The sequence below is a fragment of the Ictidomys tridecemlineatus genome, chromosome 12 (assembly GCF_052094955.1).
Source record: "Ictidomys tridecemlineatus isolate mIctTri1 chromosome 12, mIctTri1.hap1, whole genome shotgun sequence".
NCBI lineage: Eukaryota > Metazoa > Chordata > Mammalia > Rodentia > Sciuridae > Ictidomys > Ictidomys tridecemlineatus.
Window position 1 is genome coordinate 47,046,198 of NC_135488.1, and position 20,838 is coordinate 47,067,035.

Genomic DNA, 20,838 nt, shown 5'->3' on the forward strand with positions numbered 1-20,838 from the left:
CCCCCAAGTGTACAATTCATTATATTTTGGCCTGCCCTAATTCTTAGGTATGTATGTTCATCAGACTTTCCTTTCTCACACCTACATTCTCACTGAATATTTATTCACCTCACTCAATCAAGCATTGAGTCAGACTTCACATTGTACTTCATAGGCCCCAAGGATTCCTGTTCTTTGCATCCTGCTGCCTGCCCTAGACTCCCCTTCACTGTCAACTCCATTGTCCAATCCCTATTGAGCCACAAAATGCCCACTCAATGCCAGCTGCCTCAAGAGTATCCCCTTCCTTCAAAGTTCAGGATCTCCTTTCTGTCACAGTATTTGGCAATTTACTTTGACCAGTTCTTACGAACTACATGGGGAAATAGGAAAATTGTTGAAAATGAAGATTCCAGGTCCTAAGTCCTGCTTCTACCACAGAACACTCCTTTTACCAAATGTGTGGGCTTTTCCCACACCCACAATCTGATTCAATTCTGATATCAACCATAGGGAGTGCAGGCTCAAGCTAAGGGCTCCATCCCATAGCACAGCCCCCACTATGGCCAACTACCAGTCCCAGGCTTCATGCACTTCTGACCAACCAGATGCAAATCAGGAATTCTCATCATTCTTGGGTTCAAAAATTTGCTAGAATAATTCACAGGATTTAAGAAAACACTTTATTTATAATTATTAGGTTTTTAAAATAAAGACTACAACTCTGGAGAAAACTCAATGGATGTCATGCCTAGGATGACGGGAGAGAAGCCCAGGAGGAGGCTGGAGGAAGGGTGCAGAGCTTTCAGGCCCTCTCTGGGCATGAATCTTCCAGCAGGTTCATCCAAACCGGAAGTTCCTCAAAACTTACTGTTCAGGTTTTAAGAGCTCAGTCTTCAGCACTACACACCCTTCCCTGGAGTTTGGTATTGAAGCTGATGTTCCAACCTTCTGATCATGTAATCACTGTAATGACCAACCCCATCCTGGGGCTGTCTAGAGCCTCAGGCCAAGGCACCTCATTTGCTTTAACATAGGAGTGATCAAAATGGGCACCTTTCATGAATACAGAAGACAACAAGACCAAACTTTTTTTTTCTAATATTTGACCACACCAGGCTTAAGAAAATCATTGCAATTGACATCACAATGAACACTTCACATCCCCAGTGTAAAGAGTTCTTAAAAATTAAGACCAAAGACTCAAAAGAAAAATGGACAAAAATATGAGCAGTTCAGAAAAGAAGATCTACTAATAACCCTTAAATATTTAAAAAGATGATTAAGTTCATTCACAGTAAGAAAAACACAAATCAAAACACAAGGGATACTATTTTTCACACATGTGAAAATGTAAAATTTGTCACCACATTTGGTTGGGGAGGGAGGAAAAAAGAGGATCTTAAACATGGTTGATGGGAGCCTGAGCAGAAGTCACTACCGTAACAGTATTTATCATAGCAAAATGTTTGGAAATACTTGAATGTCCTTTCTTAGAAGACTTGTCCAGTAAAATTCAGTCCACACTCACAGGATTTTGATCCAGGTGAGAAAAGAAGGAAGGCGATGTCTACAACTTCATACTCAGTTCTTTCCAGGACATAATGAGCAGGAAAAAAAAGAGATGCAAAATTGTCTATACAGCACACTATTTTCTTCTGGATAAAAGATGCACAGATACAGATTCATGCCTACATTTGCAAAGTAAAATATGGGTTGTTTAAAACAAAGAAAAGAAGCAGGGAGGCAAGAGACTGCAGTGAGAGACATCTGAGTATTAACTTTTGAACCAACGGTTTACATATTTTAAACAATGAGAAACAACAAAGCAAACTCTAAAACTGAACTCAAACAAAAACCAAAAATGAACCTAACTTGTATCAGGCATAGAAAGAACATTTCAGTTAACTTTGGGACACAATATCTAACTGCATCTCCTTAAAGCAATGTAGCCTAAGGACAAAAAGAATGACAAAGAAATCCTAAATTTTCTTAAGTTTGTTATTGACAGTGACATTGATGAAGTGATTCTGAAACTACAAGTGCTCCTCAACTTCTAGTGGTGTTACATCATGATAGATGATCATAAACTGAAAATGCATTTGATCCAACTTATTTCTGGCACATGCTAATCAGTCACATTGCATGCTGCAGGAGTCTAAGGGGCTGACTGGGAGCCGGGCTCTCTGCCACTGCCCAACCTCACAAAAAAAGGATGGAACTGCATATCAATAGCCTAGGAGAGATCCAAATTCAAAATTCCAAGCCTGGTTTCTACTGGAATTTGTAAAGATCTCATAGAGGGAGGATGAGGAGGCCATGTGAACTACACAGGGACAGGGACTGAAGTGATGTAGGCACAATGGAAGGATCACCTGGAGCCATAGAGAGCCTTACAGGGAGTACATGCAGTCCTGCCAGCTTTGACTGGACTCTGACTCTAGAACGGTGAGAACAAATATCTCTTGTTCTAAAGCCCCAGGTTTGGGATGAACCATGGCAACCACAAGAAACTAATATAGAAAGTGAGAGGAAAAGGAGGGAAAGAAAGTTCTTTCCAGAAGAATGACAGTAAACGTCAAAGGATTTGAAAATCACCAGTTGCAATGTCCGATATAAAAAGTGGTCCAGGCAAGGACTGTCAATGGATGTAGAAGGCACTAACTGGAGAAGATACACACATAGTCTGAAGAATCACCATGCCGACTAAGTACTGAGAAAATAGACCTTTAAAATGAAGCAATGTAGCTGGGCGTGGTGGTGCACACCTGTAATCCCTGCTATTAGGGACAATGAAGCAGAAGGACTTAAATTCAAGGTCAGCCAGGGCAACCTAGCAAGAGTCTGTGTCAAACTAAAAGAGGGCTAGGCTGGGGATATAGCTCAGTAGTAGTGAGCCCCGGCTTCAATTCCCAGTAAACACAAACACAAACACACACACACACACACACACACACACACACACACGGAAGCAACATGAAGGCCACCCCCTCCAGGGCCTCAAATTAAGCACTGTGAACAGTAGTTTTATAAAACAACACCACAACACTGCACGTCCCATGATGCAATGTTCATTATTATTAAAAATATTTAGCCAAATTTAATCACAAGGAAACAATCAGATAAATATAGAATGCAGGATATTTTTAGGACAACTGAATTGGGTTTGTTTTTGTTTTTTTAAGTAAATGTTCTGGAGGAAAAAAAATAATATTATAGCTGAAGAAACTTAAGATACATAGCAACCAAATGAAATGCAATATGTAAATCTCGACTGGACACTAGATTTGAAATGATAAATATGAAACAAAACACAGAAAGGCTACAAAAGATTTTTATGCTATAAATGGAGGAAATATGGACTATATTTTAGATGATATTATTTATGTTGATTTTTAGGGTGCTATAATGGTAATGAAGACTGCCTTTATTCTTCAGGTTCATATGTTAAAATCTTTAAAGTGTTATGACTCTAACTTTCAATCATTTCAACCAAAAAAGTACACATGAAATACATATATGAAAAGAGCGAGAGAGAAAAAGCAAATGTAGCAAATGTAAACAACTGGTGAATCTAGGTGGAGGGTGTCTGGGTTTTCACTAAATTCTTTTTCAAAAGAAAGGGCAGAGGGCTGGGGTTGTGGCTCAGTTGTTCGGCACTTGCCTACCAAGTATGAGGCACTGGGTTCGATCCTTAGCACCACAGAAAAATAAATAAAATAAACGTACGTGTACATCTACAACTAAAAAAAAAATAATAAAGTAAAATAAAGAAAGGGCAGAAAATAGGTATGAAATTTTCCAAACTCAAATGTTGAAGGATCAAAACATTTCCAAGTTTCACATGCAACCACTAGGCTGCTATGGAAGAGGTGTGAGGAGGGTTCCAGGAACCTGCAACCAACAAACCCAGGCTGATTCTCACACTCAGGTGAGACTGGACACGTCACTGATGCAGTTTGTTTTTAGCCATTTTCTCCCTAGAGTCTGCTGGCATCATGACAATGTCTCACTCACTGCTTATCTTCCACGGCAACCAGCCAGGAAATGTTTCTTGAGTGAATTTGTGACAGTGGCCTCTGGTCACGTGGGTGAGGGATATATATATATAAAGGACAAAATCATATAGTAACACACATCCCAACCACAAAGAAGTCTGCAATCTGTGTTCATAAACACAACGTTATATGATTTGGGGGTTTTATGTCTTTTCTTTTCAGCAGAATAACAGTGACAGGAAAGAAAGATACCCAACTAAGATGTCATTACAATAAAAACCCCATGATACACCAAAAAGTTCAAGAATTTTACTGGATGTCACAAGTCCAGCTTTCGAGAGCTGAAGGTGAAAAGATAATGGCTCCTTAACTCTACAGAATGTCACAACTTTCTTTTTCCTTTAATTTTTTTGTTATTGTTTAAGGAATAAATCTGTGAACAGGAAGAAGGAAAGCTAGCCCCCAAATGTTGCTGGAGGGTGGAAAGAACATGGATAAGGGCAAAGGAGAAGACAGGACCCAAGTGAGCAACGGGAACAGCTAATTCACACCCACAAAGGGGCAAGAACTGGTGTAGCCTGACACATCTGCATGAGATGAGAAGGCAGCTCAGACAAGGAGCATGACTTTCAAATAAATCTAAGAAGTAGGACAAACTTCCAGGTCTAGGTCCTGCCCTGACAGAAGACCAACACTTTCTGGATCCAGGAGCCCCAGTCCAATTGGGATAAGGAGGGTGCTGCACAGGCCTGCAGTCCTCTCCCCACTGAGCTTCAGGATGTGGACAGCCAGGCCGCCCCATCCAGCAGAGGCTGGGGAGAGTCTGGTCACGACACCCCAGGAGGAACTACAGCACTGAGATCGGAAGGCTTCAACAAGAAATGGCGAAGCTCACAGTCATCATCTCTATGGGCCTCCCCCTTTAAAACATGAAAGACAATCTGAGGATACTCAGGAAGGGAGAAAGCAACCTGGAGGAGAGAAACTATTCAGAAAAAAGTCAGCAAATAAAACTATCATTAGGAGAATACAACTATGAAGCAAGGACCACATTTTTTTTTTAAATTCAGAGAACAGAAGAGAATGATTCTAAGTGATAAACAATAGCAAAAAATAAAATTTAAAAAAACCTGGAAGAATACAAATAAATACAAAGATGAGGATGATTTAAGAAAGTAGAGCTACACTTTAAGATAATAAAACTTAGAAATAAAAACCTGGTCTAAGCAATTCTATATCAGAATATGGTAGTGCTGTAGTTTGCAGATCTGGAGAGTCCCCCAAAAGCCCTTGTGCTAAAGGTGTGGTCACTAGCCTATGGCACTACTGGAGTGGTAGAACTCTCAGGAGGTAGAATCTAGTGGAAGTAAGTAACTTTACTGGGACATGCCCTTGCAGCAGATATGGGGACCTCAGTCCCTTCCTGTCTCTTTGCTTTCTGGTCACAATGAGGTGAGCCTTTCCCATCATGCACATGATACACTATACCACTACAGGTCCAAAGCCACAGGGACAAGCAAACCACAGAATGAAGCCAGTGAAGCCATGAATCAAAACAAGCTTTTCCTCCTTGAAAGTTGATTTTCTCAGGTATTTTGTCACAGCAACAGAAAGCCAATCAATATAAGTAGTTCCAAAGAAGAAATGGGGGCAGGGAAGAAAATAACCAAATACTTTAAGAATAGTCTCAGTACTGAATATGTGTTTATCAATTGCAAGGGCTCAAAAATGTCTAGTATGCTAGATAAGATATACCCAGGCCTACCTTCACATTTCTCAACATTAGGAATGTATCAGTCAGGGCAGGCTTTGTTATGCTGCAGCAATCAGCTGCCAGGGAACCCTCAGAGGCTGAAAACAAGATTTATTCTTTAAATTTTTTTTTTTTTTTAGTTGTAGATGGACACAGTATCTTTATTTATTTAATTTTTTATATGATGCTGAGGATCAAACCCAGTGCTTCACTTGTGCTAGGCAAGCACTCTACCCCTGAGCCACAACCCTAGCCCACAAGATTTATTCTTTAGGTTATTTCAGTGGACTGAAGCAAAGGAGAAGCTATTCTCTTAACTGAGTACCATCACCTGAATACTGTTATTTACCAGACCAGAGGGAAAGAAAACCAAAATCAGCTACCTGCATCCACAGCACCATGAAGGGCCCAGAGGAGAGGTGAGGCAGGTGTGTTCAGCTTCTGGGCATAGCGACTACACGAGGCCCTGGAGCACGAAGGGTGAGGAAGGCAGTGCTATCAAAAGCAGGGGCCGTAGGCTGGAAATGGGTATCGAGTCCTGACTACCTGGAGCACACAGAGCCCACAATCTCCAAAAAGAAGGACTGACTCAAAAATCCTCAACAGTATTAGAAGCCAGAAAGTAATGCAACAATACCTTAAAATCCTGAAGGGACTTTTTTTCTGGAATTCTACATTATCAATCCATCAAGTACGATGGCAGAAAAGACACATGCATAAAGCTTCAAAACTTACCACCTTGGGTGGGGTTATGGCTCAGTGGTAGAGCGCTTGCCTAGTATGTGTGAGGCACTGGGTTTGATCTCAGCACCACATAAAAATAAATAAATAAAGGTATTTTACAACTAAAAAAAAAAAAGGAAGAAAAAAATGCCAAAATCTACCTCCTGATGCTAGTGATCAGCTCCTTCTAAAAGGTGTGCCAATGAAGGGATGTTCTGATGCTTAAAAATTATAAACCTCCTGGGCAAAGGCGTGGACAACTGGAAAAATATGTGGAGTTTGATCAGTTATAGTATGCAGAAAGTGAAGCATATTGAAAACAAGGCCAAAACAGCCAATTAGCTCTAGAGAGAGTAAAAAGAAATATACACCATGATTCACTGTGAATAGCATTTCACTGTGAATAGTCATACATAAATACTAAAGTTTGATCTCAATCATCTCCCAAAGAACAAAGTCACAGGTATGTTTTATCTATGACTGAAAAATCAGAAAGCCTGATTCAGCAAAACAATGATAAATATGAAAATAATCAAATAATGAGCTAGGTAGACTCGAAGGGCTTATTTCTGGGTAGGCGGAAACAGGAGCAGGGAGGTTGTTAAACCTAAACAAAGCCTGCCAAGGATATATGACTGCAAACCTTCTAGAGATTCATCTGACTTTTTAAACTACATATGTGTTTAAAATAAACAAACAAAAATCCCTAAAGATAACTTAAGCTGGATCTACACCTAGCAGCTTCCTAGTAGGTTGGTATAAATTTTGATTCAATCCATTCTGTAGTTACTGAAGTCTTCTGATGCATTAACGGCACTGCCTTAAATGCTATACAGGCTGAAATGAAGATGACTCAATCTCTGCCCTCAAGGATTAGGGATTTCATTGAGAAAAGAACATGTGCATGGAAAAGAATTCAAGTGAAATGTAAGTCGGCCTATGGTCTCTCTCACACACTCACCCACTAGCTGGTGCAGAAGTTATACGACAGCAAGAAGGGAGACTCTAGGTAACAGTGAGCAACAAAGGCTGGGAGAGAATTAAAAGGAGAAAGATTCACAGAACTTGAGCTTGAGGAACAGAGAGGAAGTTTCTAAAAGGCAGACTCGCAGTGAAGGTATGTATAATTAGGAGAATGTATACGCTTTTCTTCTTTTTTTAAACAGAGTTGAGATTTTATTCATAATAGGACAGCAATTAACAAGGAGAAACACAGAAATCACAGGAGTCATTGCAACCAGTCTACATCTTTAGAATCCTCAAACACTATCAAGCAGAGAAGCCCTGTAACATTTTTCCTTGGCAAAGCTGCTCTCATTTACCATCATCATTCATTATTAACATTGCCTCCATCCCAGTCTTAAAATCCTGGCTAAAATGACCACCCAATTCGTGAGCTGGACTGAGGCCTCCAGGTCTATCTACTCTGACCCTGATCTGCCTCAAAAACTTCATCACTGGGCTATAATTCCACACTCCAATGACACTACTCTTCTTTGCATTAGTACAATATTCCCTGCTCTTGGCTGCCACAGGACTCTGCACATAACTGTTTCTTCTGGAACATATACTTTCTATACTTTCTCATGAACACCTACAGATTTGTCATTGTCTGCTCACACCTCAATTCCCCAGGGAACCTTAAACTTCACATAGGAGGCAGCAATCTGTGTTTAAAAAACAAAACAAGAAAAACCAAACTCTAGGTGATTCTGATGCATAGTCAAAAACTCCTAATGCTATCATTCAGGAGTCCCTTCACAAGCTCTCATGCATTCCTTTCCTTCATTCACATCAGTTTGCAATTTTCCTTCATATAACTTTCCTTTCGATTATTGTCTGATTCATGCCCATTTCTTTCTTGGCAAATGGGGGTTCCCTATTCCATAGCAAGAGAATCACAAAGAAACTATTAAAAATGCAAAATTTTCAGGACACATCCTAGGCCTACTGAATCTGAATCTTTAGATATGAGACAGCAATCTGTGTTTAAAAAAAAAAAAAAACACAAAACAAGGGCTGGGTTTGTAGTTCAGTGGAAAAGTGCTTTCCTAACACGTGTGAGGCACTGGGTTCAATTCTTAGCACCATATATAAATAAAATAAAGGTTCATTGACAACTAAACTAAAAAATATTTATAAAAAAAAAAGCAACACCTTCTAGATGATTCTTCTGATTCTTCTGATTCATACTCAGAAAGTATGAGATCATTGCTGTTAAGCTACTGGGTCTAGATTCAGTGTTATCTTGGCAGACTGGATGTTTTTGCACTCCCTAGTGTACCCTGGTACCAAGTTCAGCAAGAGACAAGAATAAAGACTAGGTAAGATTTGCTGAACAAGTGAATGGTGAAAAATTTTCTATGGCTCCATAAATTCCCTGACTTATTAATTCTAAACTCTCAGGTCTAACTTTAAAAGTGAAGCACAAAATATTCCCCTCTGACCTCCAAATCAACATTGAAATCTGCAGTCCAATGGCCCCAGTGTCATTTGAGGGCTCAAACCTTTGCTCTCCATAGTCTGCATTTGTGTGATCATGTATTTCCTAATCTCTCTTGAACTTAATTTTCTCACCCCTATAATGGGAACAATCATAGTACTTACTTCCTTGGGTTGTTAAGATAATTGAGACAATGGTCCTAAGAATCATACCCGTGCATATACAGTTAAGCACTAAACAAACTTAGGTATTATTATTGTCATGTTATTGTATCACTAATAATAATTCAATCGTAAGTGGTCTCTTTCTCTTGGGTCTCAGATTTCTTTCTCAATACTGAGCATGCACACTTCAGGCTAGTTCTTACTTCCTTGCAAAACCACTCACATCTCATACCCATCCCTGAAACTTCTCCTAGCAACCAGGAGCCCTGCTTGAGTTTCCGGACCCCACCTCCCGGAGCAGATGGGCTGTAGCAGACAGGATGGGTCTCACACTTGCCTTCCTATCAGCTGAAGCCATTTTCCGGAGTACCCAGTCACTTGGGAATCAGATCTAAGTAACTCAACCAGTTAGCGAGTATTTTCATTTATGTAACTGTCTGGATGCTATGATTCAAACGGACCTCACGTTGGGAGCTATTTTTAGTCAAATTTCAGTACTTGGTAAAGTATTAATAGCAGCAAATTTTTCCCACCAAATAGATCTTTAAATAAATAAATAAATAAATAGCAGCTTCTGCTTCTCTTAAGCAGAGGACCCACCACCTGTCTGCAAATTGGTCCTCCTGTCCTCTCTCCAGGCAGTAGAATGCGAGTGAAGGCGGAAAGCAGAACCTCACAAGCCAAAACTGTGGGAACGCCCCGCCAGCTCTCTCGTGTGGGGCTCCCTGCTGGGCCAGGCTGAAGTCGCGCGGGGGGACACCTGGCAACCCGGTGCCTCTGCGCTGGGACACCTGGGCGCGGTCGCAGGGGCTGGCAACCCTTGGCTCCCCCGGAGTTAAATGCTGAGTAATTTTCCTGTGGAGCCAACAGTCGAGCGGGGACTCTGCCAATGGCCACAGTATTTTTATCCTACACGAACCCCCACCGCAGCGCGGCCGCGGGCGTCCCGAAGGGTGTCCCCGCGCGGCACCCTCTGGCGTCGCCGGCCGGGACCCTCACCGGCTCCCAGGGCGACGTGGACAGCAGTGCCGCCGCCGAGCCCCGTGCTACCCAGTGCGGGGCCGCGGGGCCGGCGGAGGACGGTGGCATCTCCGCCGCGCGGAGCCCGTGGTCACCGAGACCGGGGCCAAGGCCCTTCCACTCGGCCTCCGGGTCTCCTCGCCTGGGCCTGGGCGTCCAGGGGTCTGCGCCCAAGTTGGCCGGCTGCTCTGCTGCTCAAGTGCAAAAGGGTAGAGCCATAGCTCCCGGGGCAGGGAGGGACACCGATGCAGAGCCACCCGGGGCCCCACACCGCCCGCCGCCGGGCCGCAGCACCGGGTCCCCGCCGCGGAGCCGGGGAATGAATGGGGTCCTCAGGCCACCGCGCCGCGTACTCACAGGCGACGTAGGCGAGCAAGGCGACGCCCAGCAGCAGCTTCATGGTCCTGCGGTTGACGGCAGACACGAGGCGCACCAGCGCCTGGCTCCTCACCATCCCCAGGAGCCGCGCGGGTCCTGGACGCTGCCGCGCGGGGGCCGCCTGCTACACAATGCGCGGCGGCGGCCGCCGGGGAAGAACCGCCCCCTCGGCCCGCGCGGCCCCGCCCCCACGCCCCGGTTTCCTGTCCGCAGGACCCCGGCGCACGCGTCGCCCCGCCCCCGCCTCCGGCTCCACCCCCGCTGCCCCGCCCCTACGGCTCCTCTCCCCGCAGGCGCAGTGGCCGAGGCTCGCGCCCGGGTTTTCGAAGAACGTATCTGAGGGAGGGCGCGGCGCATGCGCATCTTGGCGTGTTTGCTCCCGGCTCCGGGGCAGGCTGGAGCCGAGGTGTGCAAGGCTCGCAGTCAGAAAGGTGTGTCTTCCGGACTCCAGGCTCGACCGCGGGCTCCGAGTTTGCGAACCAGCCCAGCGGGTGGCACGCCGTGGGCCCTGGAGGGTTGACAGGAAAGGAAACACGTATTTGGCGTGTCCTCGAAGTTCTTTGAATGCTTCTCGGGAAGTGGACTGAAGGGCTCTCTGGGCTGCTCTGCGAGCTTCTCGACTTGGGATCAGGGCAGCGGAAACGACGGGTTCCCTCCAGGAGGTTCCCTCCAGAGACCACAGCGCATTTTCTGTTATTGCAACCGGGATGTCCTTCTTTTAAAAACAAATGATCATTAAAAAGTCATGCTGATCACATAGATTTAGGATGAATCGGGAAGAGGGGAAAATGAGATATTTCCTCGTGTGAGTTTCATCCCCCCCTTTTTGTTGAGTTTGTCTGTTCCGTGTACTTATGGGGTGAATAGCTGTGCTGCAGGGATTTCATGAGGACCTGAAGTCATGTCTTTGATAAGCATTTATTGTGAGGGGGACCATAAACATGGTGAGTCAAAGGGTCCACTGTAATCAGAAGTTCATGGTCAGATTCACAGAGAGCTGGGTGGTAAAGAAGAAAAGACAGTTGCACAGGCCTGTGTGGCACCAAGCTCCCAAGGTAATGGGGAGCGGCTAATCTTTGACCACAGGGAGAAGTTTCTGCCAGATGACCGCTACAGCTCTGACCTCCTGCAACCTCCGGACCATTTTGCTCTACTCAGCCCTTGAATAACCTCCTTTGACTTTATTAGAAAACTCCAACAAAAATAAATAGCCCAACTAGCAATAAATCAAAGCAGTAATGTGGCCCGTCATTCAAACTGCCGAGCACAAATCCTGTCCTTCTGGGATTCTGATGCAACATTTCCCCTTTGGATCCCTCCCCATGAACTGTTGAGAATCACTGGATTGAGGAAAGAAGCTGAGCAAATTCCCATGAGGGCAGAACCACCCTGCTATTATCCATGCTGCCTCCTTGCAAGAAGCCCAGTTCCCTGTGTCTGAGGTGTCCAAGGAGGCTGCCAGGTGAAGAAACACTTGGCATGGGAGCCAGAGGCCTGGCTCCCAGGGTGATCAGGTCCCAGAGCAGACCTTTTTGGAACAAATTACTTTTTGTCTGTGAATCTTCCTTTCCTCATCACTGGACATCTGGGGTTTGTTAGATCTACGGTTTTTGAAAAGAGGAGTATCTAGAATAGGTAGTGGTCCTGATCACCTCCCATTCAATGATCTGGTGGGTTTTATATTAAAACAAAGGAGCAGAGATGGGAGAAAAGACTTTGTTGACACCTGTCCTGCCAGAAAAATTAGACTGAAGGTTCTAGCAAATTTTAAGCATATAGTTTGTAAGTGGGGTTTAATTTATAGGTATGTATTAGTTCAGGTAGACCAGAAACTGAAATACATTTTATTTCTGCACAAAACTCTTTAAATCCAACCTTCCTAGTTGAGTGTTTTTCATGCTGTCAGACACTATTACCAACTTCTGCCTCCTTGGATGAATCCTGTGGAAATCCCATTACGGGCTGCTACTAAAGTAGCTGCTGTTGTCATTGCCATCTGAAAGACTGTTGGTATCCCCAGGAACTCAGCCAGAGTTCAGGCATAAGCAGTAGTAAGTGTGGCCCCGGTAAGATCAGAAGGCCTGAGGAAAGAGCTGCCAAAGAGACCCTCCAAGCTCTCCTTGGCTTTAGACAGCACCCCATCGATACCCCTGAGCTTCCCTGTCTCATCCTAGCCCTCCACATTCTGGAACAGATTCTGGGTTCACATCCCTACCCCCACGTTGCCCTTGCTGTCAACCCCCTCCATTCTTCCCATGGATCTGTTAACAACAATATTTTAAAGCAATTACTAGTTAAAAGGCAGTGCTCTTCACACTCATGCTAATTAAAAAATAAATCATAATATGGCTCTTCTTCTGAAGTGTTAAAAATCAAAGGAAAAGAGAAAAACTAACATTCATTGAACTTCAACAATGTTCCAGGGACTATTACATCCGGAACTTTTGCAATTTATCACATTTAATTCTTGTGACTCTCTATGGGACAGAGTTTCTTTGTTGCCACTATCCTTTTTTAGATAGTAGCTGTTGAACCCATGCAAAGAAAAGACCACCAACTCCAATTTTAAGTCAAATTAAAGCAAGCCTGTATTGTGTACACAAGAGAGCTGGCCAGTGACTGTCTCACCGGAAGCCTGTCTAGAGAACAGGGACAGCTCACTGGGAAAAAAGTTTTTATAGCACAAAAAGTTACAAAGAGGGGTGTCTTGGGAACTTATAGCTATCAGGCTTCTGGCAAGCAAAATACAAAGGTAGATAGAAAGTTAATGATCTACGTAGCTTAACATTTCAAGGTAGGGAGTAAATTGAGATTCCAATATCAGAATTTATAAGGGACTGCTAAGGTTTTATGGAGGGTTGTTATCTGGTCAAGGAGAGCCAGGCATGGGTGAGTTCAGAGCATGGGCAGGAATTTCAAACAAAATTTTAAAACATCAAATTATGGTCAGACCAAATAGAAATCTTAGTATTTTATAGTAAAACAGAAATGAACTTTTCATGACTTTGTGATGAGATGAATCCCAATCTTAAGATGGAATTAGGCTGGGTTCATCAGTAGCATTCTTTGTTAAATTAAATTTTAAATTAATAAATAAAAATTGCATATACTCATGGAATACAGGATGAAATATAGAATGGCTAAAACAAGCAAATTAACATCTCTTGTACCCTGCATACTTAATTTTGTAATGAGAACATGTAAAGTCTACTCAACAATTTTCAACTTTACAGTATATTGTTACTAAGTAGAGTCACTGTGTTGTATAATGGATCTCTTGAATTTACTCCTCCTGTCTTAGTGAAATTTTCTATCCTTTGAATTCCCAGCCCCCAAATCCTGTACCCCTCAGCACCTGGTAATCACAATTTTCCTCTCTACTGGTATGGGTTCAACCTTTTTAGATTACTGAGTATCATGCAGTGTTTGTCCGTTTGTGCCTGGCTTATTTCACTCTTAGTATCTTCCATGTTTATCTACATTGTGCCAAATGGTGTGCTTTCTTTTAAAGAAATAATAGATTTTATTGTATGTAAACACCACAATTTCCTTACCTATTCATGTGTCACTGGATACTTGTGTTGCTTCTATCTTTTGACTACTGCAAATAATACTGCCAAGAGTATGGGTCTTGAAGACAAATTTATATAAATATCTCTTCAAGACCCTGCTTTTAATCCTTTGGGGCATATACCAAAATTGGAATTGCTGGATCATGTGATAGTTCTGTTTAATTTTTTGAGGAATCTCCACACTATTTTTCTTTTTTCTTTTTCTTTCTTTCTTTCTTTCTTTCTCTTTTAGAGAGAGAGAGAGAGAGAGAGAGAGAGAGAGAGAGAGAGAGAGAATTGTAATAATTACTTTTTAGTTTTCGGCGGACACAACATCTTTGTTGGTATGTAGTGCTGAGGATCGAACCCGGGCCGCCCGCATGCCAGGCGAGCGCGCTACCGCCTGAGCCACATCCCCAGCCCCCATACTATTTTTCTTAATGGCTGTTTTAATTTACTTTGCTGCTGCCTTTATTAGGTGGAGAAACTGAGCCTCTAAGCAACTGGTGAGTGTCTAGTTTGTTACCATTCACGTAGCTGGGATTTCAGGGCTGGGCTCTAAGCCACAGCTTTCCCTGTGTGAGGACCTTTCAATGAGAGAGGCATATTGCCAAAGTGACAGTCACAGACTTCTTTAAAGAGAAGGGGCCTTTTTCTGGTCGCTGGAATTTCCTTCTTTCCTTGTCTCCTCTCCTGATCTACCCTCTCCTGATTGTTGATCCATGGTGCTCCTGTTCCTATCCACGTATCTATTCTAGTTTTTCTGTTGGATCCCCTGCTTAGGAATACAGTATGGAAGTATCTGTCTGATTGGGTCTCCTGCTTGTATACACAAGCACTTTCATCACCCAAGAAGGTGACCTCATTGAAAGACTCTCTCCATGCTCCTTTGGTCTGGCCCTGCCCCCCGACTTCCTTACTGGCCACCTTGCCCTGGCTGCCTACACCCTTCTACATCTCCCTCAATGGTGGGATGTGTTGAGTGCTCACTCTGGGATAGAGCTGAATAAATGGCTAAGGAACTTTGCAAGAAGGAAACATGCTTCCAGGCTGTAGAATGTCACTTGTCATGCAGAGACCAGGTGGTACAGGCTCACAAGCACTTGCTGTTAGCAACATTCTTGTGAAAGTATTCATACTGTGAAAATGGGCAGTGTTTACTTTTAAAAAATATATATCACATGTTTGCTTCCAGGTGAGAACAGTGAGTGAGGGAAAGCTTTGCAGAGCAGGAGCTATTTGAGCTGAATTTGAAAGGATGTGTAGGATTCGGATGTATCATATTTGGGCATAGACATCCTCAGGAAATAGCCTGGGAAGGAAAGGCTCCATAAGGAATGATGGGCACCTTTGGGTAGAGGAACAGAGAACAAGAAGCAAAGGTATTAAAAAAAAAAAAGTTAAAAAGGTAAGATCCTGAAAGACCTTGTGTGTTAATTACCAACTAGGAATCATTCATGACCTGTCAAGGGTTACTTTGTTTGCTAACTATTCACCAGTATCTCTTGGCATCCACCTGCTCTTTTGTACCATGTTCTGAGCTCTGCTGAGGCTCAGGAGGTGCACACGGTGTCTTCTGGCTTCCTGTTAGGTTCTGCCAACAGGATGCTTTGGTGGAAGATCAGTGGGTAGAAGAGAGATGCTTCTGTCTGATGCTAGTGGCTGCAGGCCTTTGCTGGCATTTGCAGAAAGGGTGGGGTGATTCTGGACTCGCAGCCCCGTGGGAGGCAGCTTCCTCTCAGAGATCCACTCCCCATAATCAAGGCCTCTCTTCTGGGTTGATTAGAGCTGCCAGCTCACAAACCTTTGCAGCTTTAGGTTTCTGGAGATTGCTTCTTTCTGTTTTGCTCCCCCTAATACCTCCTCTTTCTTTTGGTTTTGTTGACCCTGTGAACATCTTTGGAACCAAATCCTTATATTAATTTTTCTATGTGAAGTACTTAGAATAATTTTCCTGACTAGACCTAATATATCTTCCTCTAGGGAATTTGATAAAGAAGGCTTGGGCCAGGGCTTCTCCCGAGTTGCTGTCATTAAAATTGATTTTTAAGAACAATTTTATATTTACATAAACATTGAAAAGATGGTACAGAGAGTTGCCATATACCCCGCTCTCTCTTTCCTCTATTATCAACATCTTGCATTTATGGGATTTTCATCACTTCCTATCCAGGGTTCACATTATCAACATGATCTGTGATTTTGATGTTGCCCTTGAAGTGACCTTGACCCAGTTTAGGTTTCTCCACTGCAGTCACTCTCCCTTCTTCCCTGCTGTGCTCTTTGGAGGGACACTCACTCTGCAACCCACGTCTGTAGGGTAGGGAGGGATGCTGTCCTCATGGGGGAGAAATGTGCATAAATTACTTGGAATTCTACCGCCCAGGGGTTTAGTTCTTCTCTCCCTTTATTAATTAGTCATTTGTGTCAATATGAACTCATGAATATTTATTTTATACTTTCAAGTTAATATATAGTAATATATTTATTATTCGGTTCAGATTGTTTCAGCTTTTCTTATTGGGAGTTTTTTCAGTTGGCTCCTTTTCCCTTTGAAAAACTGCTAATCATTGTGGGATTTTTTTTCTTTTTTCCTTTTCTTTGTTTTTGGGTATTCTTTTATTTTTTAGTACTATAAAATACTCCAAGCTTATCTTATATATTTTCTGCCCCAGTCCTGGAACCAGCCATTTCTCTAAGAATCCCTGGTTCCATTTTTCTGGAAAGTGCTATTAACAACCATGATCTGAAGTGAGGTGTGCTGGCACTACGGGGTGTCATTGCTTCTTGGCCTTGTTGGCTAATAGAGCAGAGTAATATCTATGTGTGTACAAACATACATCGATACACATCTCGATAGATATTTCTATAGGTAACCATTTGTATCTATACACAGGAATTCTTGCTGCTGTTTCTAATACAGTTCTATTGCCACAGGCATCATTCTGGCCTTCTCCTTGCATACCCACAACTTCTCATTTCAGTGGTGAGAAACCTGGCTCCTACCATCTGCCATCCATTTACCAGATTGTCCAGTTCTAGTACACATGCATACCAGTGTCACCTGAGTGTTTGGCTACATCACCACTTGGAATGGCATCTGTGCAGGTTTCCATCCCTCTTCCTACATACACACACAGACCTTTCCTCTCCTTTCTTCTCTGCTCCTCCCCCAACCTCCCATCCCATCCCAATCCTGAAATTCCTGTTTATTTCTGTGGGTCAGTTTGTCTCTCCTTGTTTAGTCCATTCCCAAGTAACTTATTGTTCTCACCTAACTTTCGAACTAAAGCGTCTTTCTAAGCATATCTAGCTTCCTCCCTAAAAAGTCCTTGCTTGTCAACCTTAAAATAGGGTCATAAGATTTATCAGGATAAGAGTCTGGTCTTCTATGATAGTGGGGTACGACTATCAATCACAGGTCCCAAACTCCCACTGTGCAGGCAAGTTGTTGGACAGGGCAAGGCAGGATAGGACAGGACCCTGGCATAGAAAGCTGGTCCAACAGGGCAGGTGGACAGGAGCAGGAATAAGCTCCTAGCCATGGTGGAAAGGGCATGGAAATAAATTGGAGAGTTATTTCAGAAGCAGAACACTAGAAGTTCTGGTTGATTGTAGAGATCAAAAGGGGCAAAGATTAATCAAATAGGATTCTCATATTTCATGCTGGGGCGACAGTTGGAGGTATTATTCAATGAACAATAAAGGTACTTTTCCTTTCTAGTGTTTGCATTTTAATGAGACTCCTGGACTAGAATCCAAAGTAGACAAATAAATTTCAAATGCATGCCATTTTCTTTAGAAACATAGAGGCTACCTGAAGCTCAGAGGTGGGAAAATCTCCATCATATAGATGGTGGGAAAGTGTTGTGATGTTGGTAATGCCTGCATGGTTGAGGCAAGGAGGGTCAGGACCGGAGGACTATGACTGTTTTTGGTATTTCTGATTTCATCTAAAGGTCTGTCTAATCCAGAAATTTTATGATGAATGTTTTAGTAAGCTTTTGCTTCACCGTGACAAAAATACCCAACAAGAACAACTTAGATGAGGAAAATTTATTGGGGGCTCATGGTTTTAGAGTCTCAGGCCATAGATGGCCAACTCCATGGCTCTAGGCCCAAGATGAGGCAGCACATCATGGAAAAAGGACCCAGTGGAGGGAAGGTACTCAACTCACGAGGGAGAAAACAAAGAGCAAGAAGTGGGGGGCTTGGGGCCACAGGAAGAACAATCTCTCCAGGCCATGTCCCCAGCGACACACCGCCTCCACCTACAGTTACCAGTCAGTCCATTCGAAAACTAGGATGGACTGATTAGGTGACAGCTCTCACAATCCAGTCCCTCTACCTCTGAACATTCCTGCAGAGCTTAGGGGACACCTCATTTCCAAACCATAACATTGAATTTTAAGTGCTGACAACTACCAACGGAAGAAATAATTTTGATCAAAAGTCTTCACATCGAATTTTGGAGGCAAATTTTGGCCATAGCTAATCTAAGGCCAGTCTTGTATTATGGACTAAAATAGTCAAAGGAGGGTTAAAACCCGTTAACATGAGTCCCCAAAACCAACTTGGGATGGTCATGGTGGCACATACCTATAATGTTAATGACTCAGGAGGCAAAGGCAGAAAGATCACAAGCTCAAGGCTAGACTTAGCAATTTGGTGAGCCTCTCAGCAGCTTAGCAAGACCCTGAGTCAAGGTTAAAAAGAGTTGGGGAAGTAGTTTATTGATAAAGCACCCTGGGCTTAACCCCAGTACAACACACACATAATAACAACAAAAAGCAAAAACAAAACAAAACAACAACAATAACAAAACCCATCTGAGCTTTGCTCAGAGCACTATGAAATAGATAGTAGTGTATTAATTAATTAATTGTGGATTAGGTATCAGCCACTACCAAGTCATACTTCTCAGAACTTATGACGTCTTAAGATATGGGAGCAAGTGCATACACACATAGGATCTTTAGAAGCAGGATTTTTGAAAGGCTTTATATGACATTTTGATAGGAAAGAAAAAATGGCTCTTCTATTCAATACACTCTACTTCCATCTGCAGGAAATTGTCATAGTAAATATCTATGTATGTTTCTATGATATTGTGCCTTTTGTCAATGCACAACCTATACCGCTGTATGTATATACAGCCAGAAGTGGGAATGGTGTGGAGTGAGAAGGTAAAAGAGAAGATAGAAAGAAAATGACTTCTCTGTATGCATTGGGAACTATGAAACTGTAACAGTTAGACTTATTCTGATTGGGGTTTCCCTACACAGTCCTGACGGACTTAGGCACTTCCTGACAGGCAATGATGCATACAAAAACCTACACAAAGTAGAGTCCTTTCTCTTGTCCTCTACTTCCATTTCACTGTCAAAAAAACACACAAAAAAACAGTCAAGGACAGTCAGCAGAAGGTAGGATGTGACTGAATTGAGTCAAAAAGGGAAAGAGGTAATCACCACAAAACTACCAAAACACGTAAAATGCCTGGAAAGACAAATCCACAGGCATTTTGAGAAGGTGATAATTTTAAAGGACAACGTTCATTTGGACATATGTGCAGAAGTCAGTTCCTTGATTGGCATACTTCATATGCAACATGACCATTAGTTTTAAATTAAAAATAAAAACCAAAGCCAGGATTCCATGATGGTCGGGAATCTCCATCATAAATGGGAGATGGGACAAAGCAATATACGGACATAAAACAGAGTAGGGAAGGAGACAGGGCAGAACGTTCACTGAAAATGGTTATCGTTTGGTTCATCGTAAAGACCCATGAGCTTGGTTTAATACACTGCTTTAAGGGGAAGCAAATGCATCAATGAGATAGCAGGTCAAGAAAATTCAGGGCCTTCTTCCTTCCCATGTGAAAAGCAGCTATTCCTGAATGCTGAGCTTGCTTGGGGAGAAATGTACAATGGAAAAGAAGAACTTCAGAAGAGCTATTCCTAAGTGAATTTATAAACATAAATAAAGGGATATTACCCAAGTGTCCATCAACTGTTGAATGGGTAAAGAAAATGTGGTATAAACATACAATGAATATTAACCAGCCTAAAAATTTGGCCCAGGCTACAACATGGATACCTTAAAAACATTATATAGAAGTGAAATAAAGCCTGTTACCAAAGGACAAGTACTGTATGATTCTACATGTATGAGCAATAAGCAGACATCAAGTTCATAGCAACAGAAAGTAGAATGGTGGTTGTAGGGAGCTGGGGGAAGGTGCATGGAGAATTAGTGTTTCATGAATATATAATTTCAATTTGGAATGATGAAAAAATTCTGATGGTGATGTGCACAACAATGTGAATGCATCTAATGCCACAGCTGAGAAACCTAACTGCACTGGGGATAGCCTGCCACATTCAAGTATTTTTTAAATCACCATATTTTGTGTCTTCTGTTGCCATGAAAAAGGATGTTCATAGTCATTTTGGCATGAGAAAACATTTTAGACTTCTTTACTAATTCAGACTAATGTTCATGTAACAAAGACCTATGCATTCCCCTACCAAGGGTGGCTAGCAGCCACACTGCAAGACAGGGAGAAAATGGAACAATGTTTAATACTTGAGGTCAGATGACTGCAGATTCCATCTCTGAGCTTGCAACTGATATGGCTCTGGACAAGTTACTTAGCCTCCCAGAGCCTACATCTATCTGCAGATGTGTTGAATAACACATGACTTTCAGAGAGCTAGGGATATTTTATGTAAAGTGGTGCAGGCCCTGTTGCCTAATGGACACTCGATAAACATTAATCATTATTACAGTCATTTGTGTTGGCTTTATTGGGGTTTTAATTCAG

At 42.6% G+C, this 20,838-nt stretch overlaps 1 protein-coding gene across 3 annotated transcripts in view; it reads right to left on the reverse strand.

The window, feature by feature from the left end:
- Uxs1 (UDP-glucuronate decarboxylase 1) overlaps positions 1-10,631 on the reverse strand; it is a 94,696-nt gene extending 84,065 nt beyond the window's left edge. The window contains exon 1 of one of the 3 annotated variants that reach the window (XM_078028898.1): positions 10,438-10,631. In XM_078028898.1, the coding sequence (XP_077885024.1) occupies positions 10,438-10,534 (97 nt within the window). In that variant the 5' untranslated portion in view covers positions 10,535-10,631. The remainder of the gene's footprint in view (positions 1-10,437) is intronic. The other 2 variants (XM_005339084.4, XM_040270891.2) reach the window with 2 other exon arrangements.
- Positions 10,632-20,838: the final 10,207 nt, after the last annotated feature.